This window comes from Colletotrichum karsti, assembly GCF_011947395.1.
Source record: "Colletotrichum karsti strain CkLH20 chromosome Unknown Scaffold23, whole genome shotgun sequence".
In the NCBI taxonomy this organism is placed as follows: domain Eukaryota; kingdom Fungi; phylum Ascomycota; class Sordariomycetes; order Glomerellales; family Glomerellaceae; genus Colletotrichum; species Colletotrichum karsti.
The window spans coordinates 487,855-506,069 of NW_024065923.1; the positions used below are offsets into that span (position 1 = coordinate 487,855).

Here is an 18,215-nt window from a genome sequence, read left to right on the forward strand (position 1 = left end):
TTTAGACACTCCGCGAAGGGGCGGAAGTTCGTGTTCATTTGGCGATCTCGCTGAAAGGATCGTCTTAGCGCGCAACGGCTGCAGCAGGCACAGTATTCACCGCCAATCTATACCAGGCAGAAGTTAAACCATCCACAACCGCCCGATTATACACACCTTATCCAACTGTTGGCTAAGAGATCTGCTGAATTTCCAATGCAGATAACGATGAAACATCAAATACAGTTGGCAACCCAATGAGTTGATCTAGGCATAGCCACATAGATGATCAGCTGAGTAATTTTGGACTGCCGAGATGTAGGTACTCTGTAAGTCCCATTTAGATAACTCAAGATTAATAGGCCTTGCTTCTGTGATGCTTCAACTTATTTCTACCTATCAGCCTTCTATCGTCAACAACCGTTTAAACTCCGATCTGTCGGTTTCACTTTCTCTCTTTTACATCTCCGAAAAGCCGATGGCCCATTCAGGTTTCAGTCGGCCTGGCCTTCTCATCGATTCTCTTCCGCCAGTTCGTTCCCCAAAGTGCCACAGCCCATACGCACACGGCGCCAAATATCATGAAACCAGATGAGATCGTGCTGAACCATCCCACGCCAATAGTCTTGATTGCAGGTAATACCACAGCTGAACCCGCAGCACCGAACAAATATCTTACCATGAAGTTTCCCGCGATAACCTCAGCACTTCGGCCTTGGATAACGTCCAAGCAGTACGTGTTTAGACTTGGGAAACAGAAAAGCTGAGCCACCCCACCGAGGAACATAAACACCACGGGGACGGCGATTCCACCCGCTCGCTCCTGGACCGACCACCCGTAGATGAGCATGCAGCCAGGCAACACCGCACCAATAAAAGGAAGACAAGATCGCAGGCGGTCCTCGGATATACGACGACCGTGTCTCTCCGCAATCCATCTCCTGACGGTATAATCAGCGTACCGTCCGCCGACAAGTGTACCCGCGAGATAACCGCATCCGGGAGCCAGATAGAAAAGACCAGACTGTGCCGGGGAGGTAAGCGCAAACCGCGGGTTCAGGACGTATCGAATCGGCGTCAGCATGCCATACATGTTCCACACAAGGGACCCGCTGGCGACAGCCACGAGAATGAGGTTCGGGAACTTGAACAAGCGAATGACGCGCATCGGGTTCGTCATCTCCCACAAGACGCCAATCTTTCTGCCCAACGGGAGACCCTCGAGGTCGTTGCTCTTGAGTTTAGCAAGGGTCTCGGGCATGAAGATGACGGAGCCAAGGACTCCCACTCCAGCAAGCGCTGTCTGTAACCAGAATATGGCGCGCCAGGACGTGTAGGTCACAATGATGCCGCCGAGAACAGGTCCGATGGTGGGGCCGATGAGTGTGCCGGACAGGAACCACCCCATGGCCGTGGCCCGCCCCGTGGGATGGTACAAGTCACCGATGACGGCGGGACCCGTGACGAGGAACGATGTACCGGCGAAACTTGTGAGCATGCGAAACACAAAAAACGCAACGACGTTCGGACTCAGAGCTGTGCCAATCGAGCAGCCCAAAAACAGAGCGGAGGTAACCGTACACGTCTGGATGGTATGTTTAGTCACTTCACCGTTCGCGATAATAGCGGGAGTAATGAAAGAAGGAAGGGGGGACTTTGCTTCATCGCCTTGCTTACCCATTTACGTCCATAGACCTGACTTAGAGGTCCCCAGAAACACGGACTTATTGCCATGAAGACAAGATACAAGGCGTTGCTAAGACTGATGATGCTTCCAGATGTCCTGTACTCCGCTGCAACTTCGGGCAGCGCTGACAGGACGGCAGTACTGGAGATTGGCGACAGAAGGCCGCACCATGAGATTACGGCGACCGTTATACGCTTTCGGTGTCTCGAAAAGCGGTTGTACGCCTCGTATGGCACCTCTGTGCGAGAGTTGACAGGAACATCCTGAAAGCTTAGGACTCCCGACGGAATCTTGGTCAACTCTGGATTATTGGGATCCTCTGTGAATGGGTTAGTCACCCGAAGCAGTCGGCAAAGGCGCGGCTAGTGTGCTTACCCGGGTTCGGGGTTCTGCGGTTCTCGGGAATAATATCCGCATATTCTTCAATGTCTTCATTTCGTCGGTCGGAAGAGGACCTCCTCGAGGAGTCCTCCGGTTCTTGTACACTTTTGTCTGAATTCATCGCGGGCCATTTGATCCGAGCAGTCGACATTCAACTTCAACAACAGAATTACGGAAGAGTTGCAAACATGAAAGGAAACTTGGTTCCGCAGTCGACGGAAATGGAGTCCACTAATATGACACCGACATCCGTGACTAAACCATTACCGTCAGGGGCCGAATCGGCAACGCCCGACTCTTGGCTCCGGACATCGGGCATCATGGTCCTCTCCGAAGGATGCATGGTTGCGGGTGGACGCATAGGACCCTCCGGCTCCGCAGAAATCGAGTCAGTTGCAGACGGCAAGACGGTAACTATCCGATAAATGGGACTCACTGCATTTGAGTGACTGACGAAGGTGTTCTAGAAAGCCAGCATGCATACCTAAGGGCCTGGCTCACACATCACATTCCCCGGCAGCACGCAGTCTACTGGGAAACTGTAAAAGCTAGCTGGGGGCCAACCCCAACGGAGCGCGATGGAGGAAAGGTGCGCAAAAGCACAGCTGACATGATTGTCGGAGGGCCGATCAGAAAACGCGTACTCTCCGACGCCGGACTGAACTTGTAACCGAGCTGGAACTTCTGCCCCATCGAATTGGGCAGCTGCTGCCAGAGACTCAAGTTCCAACGCCTTCGGAACCAGGGTCACTTATCTGTCGGTTATCCGAAAGCAGTGATGGAGATTCGGCTTTGCCAATGGTTAGCCGAGTAAAGTGGGCTGTTTGGTATTGCCAGCGTAAGTCCGGAAGGAGTGACGGCATGATAAAACCAGTGTAACTTGCTCTTCAGCCAAGCCCAAGTCGATGTTGGCATAAGGAAGATGCTCGAACCAGCCGCCATTTGTCCCGCAGAATCTTCAAATAGTGCAACGCGACGAGCAACTGCTTGCCTTGGATATGCTTCTCGGTGATGCTATACAATCAGACCTCCTGGAACAGAAACGACTTGACGAAAATTCCTTTTCAATTCCGGACATGTCGTCAGTTTAACGCAGCTCCAGTGTGACGGGAGTTCAAACTAACATTGGCCGTTGAAAACTCTCGACTCAAAACCCGAGTAGGCGGTCCGTCACAAGACCGAGCACGCCGAGTCAAAGCGTTCGGGCTCAACCTGGTACAGTCCGAGAAGCCCGGCCTTGTCCAACCCTCCGGTCCGGGTGGATTCAACCACCGACCCGGTGACTTGTCGTCAACATCCGGGTCATAATACACGGCCGGAGGCGGGTCAGAACGGGATGGCGTGCTCAACAAGCGAACATAAGACCCATCCAGATGGCCTTCGTGGGCTCTTCGGCAGCGGGCGAGACGGAGTACGCTCGTGCCGACCGGGGCTGCGCACAAGCTCCGCCTTAGGCTGAGTTGTCCGGCCGGGATAAGATTCCGGAATCATCCCCTGGATGGAACTTTTCCCAAGTGTGAATATTCAATTCAAAGTGCAATTTTGTCAGAGCTGCGGCTCAGCATTGATGAAGCTCCACACAGGTAGATGAATGCCTGCTGCCTAGACGTTCCACTGGTCAATGACTGGCATTAATTCAAGATGAGCACAACCAACATCAACCGCTCATGCATGAGAGCCTCTGCCATCAAGGGTTCGATTGAAACCGCCCAGACCGGGGAAGTACGCAGACCTATCGAACCACGCACGATCTATGGCGAGGCTTTCTGTCCTTCAACGATGCTGGGCGCCTGGTGGTTCCAAATTTGCCTCTTTTGGCCGACCGAGCCAATAGCGCCATTTCGACTTGCATGAGGGGATCTGCCGTCAGCCCCTTGGCGAAGTCCCCACGTGCTCGATCGACTGGCGTTCATTGATTCTTGAAATACAGCTTCATTCTATCAACTTGATGACCGTCCCGGACTGATCTCTTGAGAAGTCGATGCTTTCCTTCTCTCTGCATATGATGTTTTGTTTTTCTATTGGCGAACTGCGACTCAGCTGTCCCGAATGTTCGGTCCCAATGCACAAGGCCGTTTATTAATTTGAACTACTCCATCGCCACGTTGCGTCAGGGCTGAAGCGACCTTCCGTGCGAGGTAGACGCCCGCGGGGCTGCTTGCAACCACCCCCACCTTGACTGAGTCGTCCAACCTCACAGTGTTCAACATAACCGAGGCAGTCTAAGGTCACAATCATGGCCGTCGACGTTGAAGAGCTGATTATCACGCCGTTTCGGGAGGTTGTGGAAAGGGCGAGGGAAGCCATCGCCAATGCTGAGGCTGCACAAGATGATAACCCAGACCTATCCAAGGAGATGATGAAGTCTGCCCAAGTCATTTCAAAAGAAGGAGAGAGGGCATTGAAGCGCCTGCAGCCGCTATGGGACAGCCAGGTTGAAAAGCACGGTGATTCGTTCAAGGATATGATCAGCGAAAACGGTGAGTGCTAACCACGTGTCGAAGAGACACTGCAAGACCCAGCTAATTTAGGAAAGATGACCTTTCAGAAAAGCGAAGAGTAATGGAAGGGCTCTTGTACGATTTCGAAGACTTTATTGAGGCAGACACCTTTGAGGCATCCAAGTTCGCGGAGCTCCAGGCCGCTACGAGGTCATTTGCTTTGGACCTGTTGGACATCATCAAAAGAATGAAGATCGAAACCAAGACGCCAACGAGTCCGGTACATGCGTTCCCGCCTCTTCCTCCTTTACCACCTTTACCTCCCAATCTTCAAACATCAAAGTTGATCACCCAACCGAGCGTTGCGCCTCCCTCCCGTAGCGGAAGCCAAGGCAACGTCAACTTCTCACTATTTCCTGCCGCTGGTCGCCAGCAAAAGCCGCAAACGTTGCATAGGAGTGGTACAAGAGGTTCGCACGGCTCGTCGGACAGCACAAATCTTCGTCGAACCCCGTCATCGGCCAAGTCTGTAGCGTCTGATGCGAGATCGTCTCGTCACATTTACGAGGCCACGTTGGCACATGTTGTGCCTGCTCGCCGGGAAGAGCGGCGAGCTTCGACCCCTGATGTTCTTGGCGATGAAGGGGAGCAACTCAAAATCTCCTCGCCAGTCGAGCCACCGCAACACTGGACTTCCGAATGGGTTGAAGAGCAAACTTCGGCGCCCAAAACTCGACGCCCGGTTCGAGAGAGCATCCCGGAGAACTCGGCCGTGACAAATCATGTACCTCCCGACAGTGGTTTGGTCAGCCGTTTCAGTCGCCTCGGCCTTGAGAATCCTACACCACAAAGCTCGGTTTTCGACCCAACCAGCCCCTCAACGACAAATAGAACATCAGTCTATTCAGAGTCTCCGGCCCACTCGTCCTCCAACGGTCCGTCTCCAAGGATGCCGACGAGTGAGGTACGAACAACAACACTTACGGCGTTCCAATTCGAGCCCACGCCACCCCTTCCGCCACCTGGGCACTTCAGCGATGGCTTGATGCTAGCTGACGAGCAAACGGTGTCCGACACCAGCACTCAGCATTTGAGAACAGCATCGTCAGTGAGTAAGGAGGAAGAGTGTCTGATAGGCCCAAAGAGCTCATTCCATCAGGCAAAAGGCTTTTGCGACGGTGCTCAAGCCTTTCGACGCGGTGGCTACTGGGACGGCCTCAAGCAGACGATGGCATATGTGAGCGGCACTTCGAATCAAACTCCGTGGTTCGGCGCAGCATCGTCCCTCGACATGGTAACGCTGATGGAAAACCAGGGCGAACCGCTCCCAATTGGGCGTTGCCTGCATTGCGAGTATTATCATGTCTACAACGAACTCACACTAGATAAGGAAGGTGATTGTAAGTGTTCTTTTTCTTGGCGTTACTCACTAGAGTTGGCACTGACAGCAAGACAGCTCGAGCGAACTTCTTGAAGTTCGGACTGCTGTACCGCATGAGATTTCTGATCAAGTCACATATTCCTGCCAAAACGACATCGGAGATTCGCTATGCTTGTTTGTTTTGCACCCATACTGGCCACACGGTTCACGAAGGGGATGCCACGGTGTTCCTCACCGCCGATCAGCTACTCAGACATCTCTCCCGACATCCACAGCCCTTGCCAGAAGTCCCCGGCGTGACAGTTCTCTATGGCAAAGTCGACAGAGACCACCACCAAATCGAAGATTACGATGTTCACTTTCCGTCACCACCGGCACCGAGCCCCTTTCCCGATGCGGACTCACTTTTCCAGCTCCCCACTGCTGTGGCTCTGAAAAGTCATGTCCAGCGCTGGGGAGAGGTTTTGGCAGACCCTGATGGCAGTGCGGACGTTCTGAAGTTCATGGCTGGCGCGAAGATAGTTGGGATCGAGTTTCCTGGCAAATGGGGCGGCAAGTGGTGTACAGGTTGGCATGACGGCGTTAAAGGACCTTTTCCTGCGAAGTACGTCGAGATCGAAGGTCCGAAACAAAACGAAATCTCGTTACAGACAACGAGCGCAGTATCTCTGACAACCAGGTGGAAATGGGATCCCCCAGATAGCGCCCGGACAGGGTGGCTCACATTCGGCAAGAACGAAACCATCAAGAATGTCGGGTGTAGGTCCCCTTTCCGCTCAAGTCGGGAAGCCGAATCGTAACTGATTGTGTCACTGCAGGGCTATATCAAGATCACTGGTGTTGGTCGGGCACCAACAGCAAGGGAAAATTCGGCATATTTCCACAGTCGCACGTCAACCCGCACTCCCTAAGGGAGGGTGCGATTGCTTCCAGTACAAAGCGGCCTCAAGCTAGCGGTCCCTTGAGACTTTTCAGCCGTAGACGGCCGAGTAGTATAGCATCTTCGCTTAGTGGGGATACTTGAGTAATGATAGTTGGATGATACTGTATTGAATATGATCGAAGCATTGGATCGTCGTGGACGTACAGTTACCAACAAAATCACGTCTTAACTGCGGTGTATTGACTAACCTCGAATGGAAACGTTGATTTATGCGAATGGCAATGTCCGCAGCATAGAAGTGGGCTTGGATTAGCAGCTGCGTTCTGTAATCAGTACCAAAAATCACATTCTAGTGTAACAACGACTTGCAAGTTGAACATTTCACCACGTCCTATCAGGTGTTTCCAGGTAACCAAGGTATGTCTTGACCGCAAGCAGGATTTGCTCCTGATGACAGGTAGTTTTTGAGACCAGAAAGAAGATTAAGTCTCTCAACTTCTACGACGTCTTGTTATGCAAGCAAGGAAGGGTTGTTCAACAGTTGGTAACTGTTGGTTAATTTCTTGAATCGATTCGAAATGTCGTCTTACTTCAGCCTGCACTTGTAACAGTTAACACTCATTCAATCTAGCCCCGAACACCAAAATAGATTTAATATTATCTCTTCTCCAACCTTCTCATTTTCAAGTGCCTTCGTATACCTGTTGACCCTGGCAGTTCCCTCGGATCGATTCTCTCAATGATGTGTTCAAACCTCTGACATCCATGTCGACCGGCTACTTGCTGCCAGGCTTCTGAAACCTCCTTATTCCGTATGAAGCTAATTTGCCATGTCGCGGCCACCGTAAGCTTCGCTGTGTCCCGGTTGGTCTCGTACCGGAGGAAGAACCTCAAGCGTTCACCAGAAAAAGTGTGGACACCAGGACTCCATACTTCCATGAGCTCCAAGTGCGGCAAGAACATGGTCGCTCGACTTGCCACGAAAAGTAGATCGTCTACCCTTGTCCGATTTCCCAAGAGCTCTTGGACTTGACAAGTCAGTGCTAGTCTTTTGAGCACCGGCGGTGATGAAGTGTCAACGCCTTGTTTTGCCTTGGCTTGCTCACAAAAGCATTGTAGAAAGTTCATTGCGTCGATTGCATGTGATATCGACAATAACTCGAGCTTGAAGCTTGCAGCAACTGCTGCTGAAATCAATGAATTATTTTCGGCTTTCTTCGAATAATACCTGCGTCCATGTAGCCCTTCTGATTGTGCCTCCCATAAGGCTATGGAACGTAATCCGGAGGATGCACTTGCGCATTGCAACAAGGCTGTATTTGCAGCATCGCGCTGAAGTTGACCTTCCTCATCAACACCGCGCCAAGGGACGTAGGTGATTTGTTGAAGAAAAGGGAGTTTGCCGATTATGGAGGTTACGGTAGCAGGTGAGAGGCTTCGTAGTTGCTTTGAACCATCGATGACAAACTCATTGACGACGACAAGCTGTTGAAGTTCCGATACATCAAGTGAAAATTCTAGAAGGCCCCCGATCAATCGCTTCTTAGCGTTCAATATTGAGTGTTCAGGGGACTGAATCGCGACTTCGTGTTTGTGTTTTATGAGAGGCGTTTTGAGATGGTATTGGTCAGTCGGTGAGCTAGCTCTCAGCCCAAGTACAATGCCGCGTGGGGAGCACTCTTTTGTCCAACTAGAGATTGCAGAGAAGAGAAGTTTCAGGCTGTGAGAGAACGCCATGTTGTTCTCAGCCACAGTCTGCGCGCCCTCTTCTTGGCCGCATTGCTGGCAATTATACTCTTGTAAGTCGACATGGAGTATGATATTTTCAATGATCCTTCTTCGACGACCAATAGCCCATCGCTTGAAATTGCTGATATCAGGTTCCGCACCTGAATGAAGGGTTATTGTATGCCAGACGAACGGTGCGAACAAGGAATGCCATTCTTTCGAAACGCTAGCCCAGCGGGAGAGAGGGTTTACCCCAGCGGTGGAAACCGATTCCAATAACTCTTCCACAATCACCAGTCCAAGTTCTAGTGGGAGTTCGTTCCACGGAAACGCTGTTGCGGTTTGGGATGCCATCGTCCTGAGTAAGTGTGGATATGAGAGAGGCGTTCGAGGAATGCGGTGTTTTGAGGTGAGAGTAACGTCCGATCTATCTTGAGGCTCAGGGGGAAAAGCGCAATTTATACATCTCTTTTGTAGAAACACGAAGAGACTTCAATTTAGAGTTGCGCTTGGTTCATATGCCGTGGAAGTGAGTTCGTGCTTCCACTGGAAAATCAATAGCATCAATTCATTACAGAACCGCGAACTTTGGACTGCTTTAGGTTTGCGCCCAAGGAACACCCGAATTCACTTTGATGGATAACACGCCTCTTCTGAATGAGGTCAAAACCTGGATGAACGTTGATGTGCACTTGCCGGACAACGATTAGCAAGTGGGCAGGGGCGTCCTATCTCACGTAGATAGTCGGCAGTGAAAAAGTCGGAACTACATCTGTGTATCATCGCGCAGCACTCTGCGGTCATTGTTTATGGTCGAATACTTAGATAGTGATTACAAATAGAGGGTAATCATAGAGGTAGTGAGGAAGAGCAAGGAAAGTAACAGAGGTAGCGAGGAGTAGTCACAGGAAAATAATGAACGCTGAGGAGTGATGTATTAAAGTTCGATGCAATAATTACATCGCGTCATGTGTGGAAAGTTATTCCTCAAGGTGTTGTTGCACGATATGCGACTTTCCCCCCGTTCTTTTGTGTGATTTGAAGCTTTTTGGAAAGTACCTTGATAATGGACGACAGAGAAAAAAGCTATCAAGAAGAAAGTCAAAGCACAGACAATGCTCCCCCGTGCCGCCGAGCGGCGCGGCGGATATCAATCACACCCGACCAACTCCGAGGCCCGTCGATCATCATTACAGATGAAAAGCTCTTGAAAAATTCGGAGTTGGCGGGTGCTAGATAAGCAAGTGCTCCATATCTTTCAGCCTTACCGCCTCTACTCGTATCGCACAACAGACTTCATCGGACAAACGGTAGCATTTCGGCTACAGACCCAACTGACATGAAAGCTTGAGGAACGTACCGCAAACGCAAAGTTCAATAGATAAGTCGTGATCACGGCACACTCATGTGCCGATCGTACTTTGGATTTTCTTTTTCGAATTGACCAGACCCTTTCGTCTTCTCGTATTGATCGCGATCTGCATTCACTTTTTCCCCAGATACACCGACGCGGCAACGCGGTTGTGGTCGCCTCGCTTGTTGGGGTGCCACGACTGATTGGCATCATCCCAGCAGAAAACCCGGTTGTTAATCCCAATTGGGCATGTCAACAAACGCCATGACAGCAGGTTAAGGCGGGCGTTCAGGGGAACTGCAGGGTTATGCCGCATAACAGTCTCGAATTGGGTGCCTTCATTCAGCGCCTTATCCATAATTACGAGTTTACCAATGACTTTTGACAATTGGGTTAAGCGGCATGGGTCCGCTCATCTCCGCGAGTGAACCACACACCCTGGACACTAAATCCGACGGGATGGACACTTCCGCGCGCAGGTTTGCCGAATCGCGATGGCATTCTCACATGAATTCGAGACTTCGTTCGAGGCGCGAGTAGATGGAGGGAGTCCAGTAGCAACGCTTCAAAATTATTCTATAAACCTGATTAAGCTCAAGCCAGAGCGACGCCAGACTTCCCATCCGGTTTTTATGTGGTATAACCCTCTATATCCCATCCCAGTGCGCTTCGCCAGTGATCGCTACCTGTCTCATTCGTAGCCGTGCGGTGTTGGTATCATATCGGTCAGAAATCACTCTTTAAAAACAAGATTGCAAAAGCAGTCCGCTTAGAAGAGCATGTAGGCGGCAAGGGCGACGGAGCCGAAGATGGCGAAGGTGGACTTGACGGCGGAGGCGCTGCTGGGAGCAGAGGTGGAAGTGCCAGAGGCGGCAGAGCCAGTGGCGGTGCCGGAAGCGGTGCCTGAAGCCGAAGCGTCAGTTCCGGAGGCGGAGGCAGTGGCAGTACCAGTGGTAACAGTGGTCAGGCCGGAGGCGGTCTTGGTCACCGAGGCGGTGGCCGCAGAGCCAGTGGCCGAGCCGGAGGAAGACGCACCGGTGGCAGAGGCAGAGGCAGAGCCGGAAGCGCTCGCGGAGCCGGAGGCGGTGGCAGAGGCGGAGGCAGTCTTGTCGTCGGAGGAGTCTGAACAGAAATCATCAGTACCATTTCTGTCGCGAGCTAGTGATGTTCTCGCAAAGTGTTTGACTTACCGTCAGAGGTGAGGCTGAACTCCTGGGACTGGGCCAGAATGCCCTGGTTCTGGGGGTCCTTGGAGACGAAGTTGATGCGGTAGGCATCACCAGCGCTGACCTTGGCGCCCTTCAGCTCGTACTTGCCATCGGCGGAGTTGACAGTGGCGATGGTCTCCTCGGTCGCGGGGTAGGCGGACTGGTTGATGATGACGATCTCGAAGCTCTTGGGGTCGGTCGAGACGGTGTCCCAAGTGATCTCGTTGGTCTTGGAGAGATCCCACTCGTCACCCTTGGCGGGCTTGGTGACCTTGATAGCCTCAGCGGCGGCAAGGAGGGTGGTGATAGCAACAGCGGTCTTGGAGAACATCTTGTCGGTGGTTGTTGGAAATTAAGTAAAAGAAGTGTTTTTTTGGTTTTTGTAGTTTTTGGATTATTAGAATAAGTACGAGTCTTGAGCGAGTGACTAGAACGAACGTTCAAAATTGGTGAATCGAGAAAGAGTTGATTGAACGAGCAAGAACAACAGCAACACCAAGCTTCGCGCTTCAAGCTTTATAAACAGGCCATGTGCAGATGACCCCGGTCGATACTTTGGACGAGTCAGGCCTGATGTCCGCACCAGCGCCGCCCCCCTTACGACCCCCACCGCCCCATCTCGTATGGAAAACCGACCTTCAGAGAATTTTAGATTGCTGTTGAGCATGAACTGCGAGCCCGTCGTTTGATTCGGTTCACTGTGACGTCGGCTATTCCCTGCCATAGGGCGCGCGAAGGATGATTCTTCCCTCCACCAAACCTCGTAACGATGGATTTATCGGCCGGTATTGCCGAAGCGGCTACAGTTGGTGCCACCAATGAAGTCGAGTGACTGTTGAAGAGAACAAAACTTGGAGTGGAAACACGATCTCTGCCACAACACAATTGGCCTTAAGAGAGCAGAATCCGGGGTTCCTCGGCACGCGAGATTGAGTCACCCAATCAGGGCTGGGTCATTTGCATCTTATCCCATTCACAAATCTACGGAATGATATGCCAAGGACTAGCAATGTTCGAAGTGCAGATGGCAGTCTAAAATAAGTAGCTGCCTAGTACAGAATTGGTGTCAGCGGTACCTTACATATGCCCGCCAGGCAAAAGTTCCCACCTCAAGCGATCTGATGTGGTAATAGCAACGGGGTCGCCTCGCCGGGCTCTCCAGACTCCCCGCCGCGATGCAGGCATTGAGGCAATGAAGCTCTTTCAAAATCTTCCGACTCACGCCAGACCAGACGGACTTCTCCCGCACACTGACTTCATGGATGCTTAGCCAGCAGTAAGGGGACTATAGTGCCTGTGGCCATTCCGCATGAGACAATGCCTCCAGCTCCTGTCAATCTCGCCTCTGTCTCGGTGCTGCCATTCATGACCCGGCCGAGTACCCTCGGCCCAGCAAAGGGGCAGCCCGATGAGAGCCTCCGGTTCCCGTGGGATTTTTTGCCCCTTCAAACGACGATCAGTGGCAACGGTCCCTAGTCGTTCTGAGAACAGACCGCGAGCTTGTCAATTTGTTAATCCGAGTTGACGCCCAACAACAGTCGGCTTTGCCTTTTCAGTGGGCACCGCCAAGCTGGCTCAAGAGTTCCGACAGCGGAACTCCCTTCCAGAAGTTCGCCTCATGAAGACTTGGCATATCAGATCATTCCCTTCGCCAGAACCAATTATGACGGAGAATCCCTCTGTTCCGGAGTACCTGCTTGCCTCGGTGGGATTCCGGCTTTTGTGTGCACTATCGCGCAGACTTGATTTGGCAGTCGACGTCGCGTCGACGCGCTTCAGATCCCTGCAGTCGTGTGTAGGGCATGGACCGGCAGGTCTCCGGCCCGGTGGCGGCATTCGGAAGTTAGCGGGATGGAGCCGTCAGGCATCACCAGCTGCATCAAATTGACATCTCTCTGGTCTTACTTACACTGTTTAACAGCCTCACACAGAGACTTCAAAAGACGGTAAGTGAAAGCGCCAGTTTCCGTCGGGCACATTGGCGCAGACATTAGCGGACTTATTCTCTTCAAGCAAGTTCTAAGTTGCTTACAGGCCGACTGCAGTACTGTTTCTGTTTGGCCGCTCTTGATGGCCTACAGTTTTATCTCACATTTTCATCCAACAGCGGTCGTCAACATGAGCCAATCATTTCAGTCAGGCATTTTAAAATGACTGAAAAGCACACAAGTCTTGAGAAAGAGGTCCTCGTGCCGGGAAATGACTCTACCATATTAATGGAACTACATTGACTTGTATGCTGAGCCGCCACGACAACATGATTCGTGACTATTGTCAAATCGGAAGTTGAAGAGATGAAATATCAACACTCGTCTGATTTTAACTGGACGGACTCGATAATGATTGACGAAATGTTCAAATATGTTGCTAACTGCACTCAGAACTAGACGGGCTCTTGTATCAAGTGGCGTTCATAGATAAGGCTGTCTATCAAACCATTGACAATAAACACAGCTAGGCAGCGAAGACCTACAGGATTGAATCTGGAGAGTTCTCACTAAGAGCAATCCAACAACGCCGACTCGATGATTGGTGAATGCATACTTGGTAGAACTATCCGTAGTTGTTTCTTTTCTAAGTACGGGCTTGCCCAGGAGTTGCACAGCAGTCGACAGACTTGGTAATGAAACCTTGATCCTGAACGAGAAGAATCTCAGATATTCCTTGATCGTTGTTGATAACCTATCAAACTGAATAAGCTATGCATTGTAAGCAAAGTTTCCATTTAGTTGATAGTTATCAAGTTTACTCTTCGTCCCAGCCCAATAAAGAAGCCTGAGAGTTCTGAGCAACAGAAGATGAGTACGGTGACTGTCCGGATGTTTCATGGAAATAACCTTTCCTATGGCGCTGAAAAATCATTAAGACCGCGTATCATAGCCAACCATTTCATGCCATCTGCTGTAACACACCGTCAAGCTCAAATCAAAAATTCAATATATCGCAGTGAGGTCTTGCCGCGGCATGGTTTTGTGTTAAACGATGCATCTCAATACCTATGAGTGGGAACAGGTGCCCAGCTCTGAATGAGCTTTACGGCAATTTACCAACGGTTCTTTAACATCTCAAACCCTACAGGCTTTTATCGTGGCAGGATGACATCTTTTGAATCTGAATACATGCCGCTCATACGAATTGTAACCACCAGCTGCGAGTATTATTAACAGCTGAAGTCTCCTTTGCTTTCATCTAAGCCAGAGTGAGTTCGTCGTGAGATTCCCAATAACGTGCATCAACCCCAGACTCATGATTCATGGCCATCAATGACCTCATCATCCCATTGAAAGAATCCTCCAATGACTGCACTCAACATGAACTGAATAAAAGAGTCAGTACCCCGGAGAAAATGTACAGTCTGCAGTTTCGGTTCTTCGTCAACTCAAACTTGTAAGTAAACTTGTATAAGTAGAAGCTGAGAGTGGCAGCTCTGAACCGGCTGTTCCGCTTTCAGCCTGGCGCCTGAAGTGAAGTCTCAAAAGCCGTCCTTCCGATGACCCTCCAAGTACTGCAATGTTTTGCAGGGTGCAGACGAAATAAACGTAGCAAACTATTCGTTAATCGAGATTTTAGCTTAGTCTTTTATATCCATGGTTTCTCCAGAAAGTTGAACGGGAAGATTATCAACCAGTCATATTTGAGTGCTACGAAACTCATACTGGATGCTAGTGCCATCTGCCTTCCACGACATGGATATTTTATATGAATCTTGAAAGCGTATCTAATAGCATATCGGAAGCAGATTTCGGTCAGCTCTAGCTAGTAAAGATGCCCGAACTCGCTTGCTGATCAGGATCTAGTTCAATCCCACGGCCCGCCAAGGTGCACAAAACAACCATCATCAAAACCCAGATACGACCGCATCAAGTAATCAAGATTGATAGAATATGCAGCCATAGATCAAGCCCCGCTCATTTTCACAATGCATATGTACAATCATGTGAAAGGTTGCAACGGGCAAACCCCTCAAACTCCACCACATGTGCAGAGCCGGAGCGTTCGGGCGTTTGTGCTACCTGCAGCTGCTGTCTGCGCCACGACTGTGCTTCCGTGGGTCGAACATTTAAGCTTATTATTGGGATTCTGTGTCGATCCAAGTCTTGGGAAGCGCGGGGAACTTGCATGTTACCCCTTCATTCTAAGTTCAGGGCGGACTCACAGCTGCCAAGCCCTCTGCTTCTCACCGCGGATGACATAAATAAGTCATCTGCAGCACATCATGAATTAGATATAAGATGGTTTCCAATAGTCTTTAAAGGTACATGTAGCTGTGAATGAGACTGTTATGTCGCTGAGTATCTTGTGGCAACTTTAGTGAGCAAACTTGTCGTCTTCAATACTTCCATACACATTAAAAGGTACGCGATCAGCAAGCACGTGAAACATTGCGAAATGGCCGCTGGTTATACTGAAATGCCAATTGAGGCCTTCATAGATAGGACTCTGATGCGCACTGAACTTAAATAGCAAGCGAAAGGTTCTTGTTACTAAATCCTTCACACAAGCCTCACATTCATATCGTGATCACGCGTAATACGAGTGGTACTATACTGTTGGCAGAAACTTCTTTATTGTTTGCATTTAGACGTCCAAAAGTGCTTTTCTGGGCTTCTTCGCCCTGAAAAGCATTGTGTTCCCAATCACCCATGTCTCAACTTCCTCAAATTCCTGGTCCAGCGCTTCCCTGATGTCCTCCTCATTGTCGTCCCAGTTGTTGAAAACGCCCCACCACTTGTTGTACCAACGGAGGTAGAACTTGGTCAGAAAGCCAGTCGACTCCCTGGGGCCCAGCACAGTACAGCCAGAGAGAACGCCATCCTCGCTCAGCAGTTCCTTGTATGTTCCAAAGGCGCGAAGTTTTCCCTTACCACCGGGCATGCAGTGGAATAAGTTGAACATGGAGATGGAGTCATAACGTTCACCCAAGAGCGCCTTGGGTGGCGGCTCCGTGACGTCGGCCTCGACGCAATTGACTTCAGTTGCCGACGTCACGGACAGGACACGGGTCTTCGTTGCATTCAACGGGGGAGCCGTCAAGTCCACGAGCGTAAGACGTTGCTTGCTGTTGGTGCGGAACGGCCGGGCCAGCGCAACGGCGGGGAAGTAGCCGGTGGCGACACCAACATCGAGATGGTTGCGCGAGAAGTTCTCGCTGAAGAAGGGGAGGAGGATGTCATCCGTGGGACATCCCCACATGTACCTCATGTTGAAACCGAGGACATATTTGTCATAGAAGAGGGTGAGAAATGATGGTGAATAGACGGTCTTGTAGTTTGTGTTAGTCATCGTGGGCGACGACTGAGAGTGAGAGCCTGAATGAAATGGGCGGGGATATGGAATAACGTAGTTCGGCTGAACTTCCCACGGTCTAGGTATTTGTTCTGCGAAGAGAGGAAATCTTCAGATCTCCCGGGAGGTGGGCGATTATCACCTTGCCGGCGGCACGATACCGAGGGTGCCTTTGAGCTCATGATCAGTACATGTTGGTGTACGTGGCCCTGGTATATGCGCTGGAGTGGATTGCGGCCAGCCCTCTGCTTTTGGCATATGCATGGTTTCAAACACTTGTTGGCGCTAAGAGAGTTGGTTGAAGCTCTTCCCTCATGGGGCCCAATTGACCTTATCAATTGGACGAGGGGATTGTAAATGCCTCAATGGCCCCATCCCGAATGGCATCCATTGATGCACGTAGGATAGACTGCATGCATATTCTTCAGCAAACTGACCTATGATCATTGGAGGGTTGTGTGGAAATGGCTTCACCAAGACTGATGTTGATCTGCAAAGTATACGCTGATGGATACCTCCAAACGCACTGTACGATACCTTCGTAAACATGCAGGGTGCTTCATCCAACGAGTATGCAAACGTGGTTTACAATTGCTGCAATATTTGATTGTCTATTGATAATAAGAAGCCCGAAATTATCTTCGCTTACTCTTTGCAAGCGCCGTGTGGGGGTATTCCGACCAATCCTTTGTAAAAGCAAACGAATCTCCCATGTTCTGTGCTAACCCTGCGAACTCAGGTTGGAAGCCGACATCGACGCCTTAGCCGACAAGGACCGTGATGAGCTTGCCAGGGAAGCCGAGGACGATGCACCGCTGCGCGGCTTGCGGCAGTAGACTGTGAGCCTGAGCCGGCGACAACGTATTAATGAGAGATGCGCAAACAGGTTTGCAGACGGGGAGCTTCGCTTACAAGGTCATGAACGAATGGTAGTTTGTGTCTCCAATCTCGTCACGGACGTCTTTCAACAACGTGTGGACTTGGCTCTCGGACCAGCCGAGGCCGATTGTGAAAACCGGGACACTGAGTGGTTCAATGATGGCATTCCAGTTCTTGGTCATCATTGCACCGAATCTTTGAGACTTTTTGCCCGGATAGCACGCGTTCGTCGGCGCCGCATGCTTGGTTATCTTCATCCTCTCGAAGCCAGTCTTCTCTAAGATTGACTGGTAATGGTTGGGATAGTGTAATGAACGTCCCATGTTCTGCAGACCTTGACGAAGGAGCAGGTTCCATTTATGGAATGCAGTGCCTTCCAACGAGCGGTTTGGGGACTGGAGAATTGCGATCCATTCGGTAAACTCGACCCAGCCCCCTGGATTTAAGTGGTTGTAGATGGACTGAATGAGGTGTTCCTTCTCCGAGACATCACCAAGCATTCGGACGTGGATGTAATCGAACTGTCTGTTGAGGTTCCAAATGCTCGTCGCATCCATCACTCGGAACGAGCAGTTGGACACCGTATATGGCGGGCGCACCTTCTCAATGTCAATCCCCAGGACGGCGCAGTTGGGGTTCTTCTTGGCTGAAATGGCGGTGGGGTTAGCGCGGATCGTATCACAAGGCCTCGAAGGCGAGCAGGGGGAACTTGCCGTATTCCTGGGTGAAAGTTAGTCTGATGTTCGTGATGTGTACGTGCATGAGTGGAATGTTGGTGACGAGAAGATGTACATACTAGTGCCCATAGCCCTGGTCCTGTGCCAACATCAAGCGCTGCCCTTGCCTTGACGACCGGGGCAAGGTGGAGTCTACCGTCGAATAGTTCTGCAATGATGTGGTGTTGAAGTACTGTTGGGAGTTATGATATGTTCATGTTGGACAAGGCAAGCAAGGGGGGGGGGGGGGGGGGGGGGGGTTTTTAAAAACCATTATTTATTTTTACTACAA

At 50.8% G+C, this 18,215-nt stretch overlaps 4 protein-coding genes across 4 annotated transcripts; 1 reads left to right on the forward strand and 3 right to left on the reverse strand.

Annotated features, from left to right (window-relative positions):
* Positions 1-466: 466 nt before the first annotated feature.
* CkaCkLH20_07414 (uncharacterized protein) lies at positions 467-2,168 on the reverse strand (the record flags this gene model as incomplete). The annotated part of the gene is made up of 4 exons (XM_038890131.1): positions 467-604; positions 659-1,564; positions 1,657-1,985; positions 2,042-2,168. The coding sequence occupies 4 exons, from the start codon at positions 2,166-2,168 to the stop codon at positions 467-469; spliced, it is 1,500 nt and encodes a 499-aa protein (XP_038744609.1).
* Positions 2,169-4,283: 2,115 nt separating this feature from the next.
* CkaCkLH20_07415 (sh3 domain containing protein) lies at positions 4,284-6,669 on the forward strand (the record flags this gene model as incomplete). The annotated part of the gene is made up of 4 exons (XM_038890132.1): positions 4,284-4,527; positions 4,584-5,596; positions 5,648-5,888; positions 5,945-6,669. The coding sequence occupies 4 exons, from the start codon at positions 4,284-4,286 to the stop codon at positions 6,667-6,669; spliced, it is 2,223 nt and encodes a 740-aa protein (XP_038744610.1).
* A 3,934-nt stretch (positions 6,670-10,603) lies between these two features.
* On the reverse strand, positions 10,604-11,373 carry CkaCkLH20_07416 (developmentally Regulated MAPK Interacting protein; the record flags this gene model as incomplete). Its single annotated transcript, XM_038890133.1, has 2 exons — positions 10,604-10,956; positions 11,025-11,373. The coding sequence occupies 2 exons, from the start codon at positions 11,371-11,373 to the stop codon at positions 10,604-10,606; spliced, it is 702 nt and encodes a 233-aa protein (XP_038744611.1).
* A 4,247-nt stretch (positions 11,374-15,620) lies between these two features.
* Positions 15,621-16,325, reverse strand: CkaCkLH20_07417 (methyltransferase domain protein; the record flags this gene model as incomplete). The annotated part of the gene is made up of 1 exon (XM_038890134.1): positions 15,621-16,325. One exon carries the CDS (start codon positions 16,323-16,325, stop codon positions 15,621-15,623), a length of 705 nt encoding a protein of 234 aa, XP_038744612.1.
* Between the last annotated feature and the right edge of the window lie 1,890 nt (positions 16,326-18,215).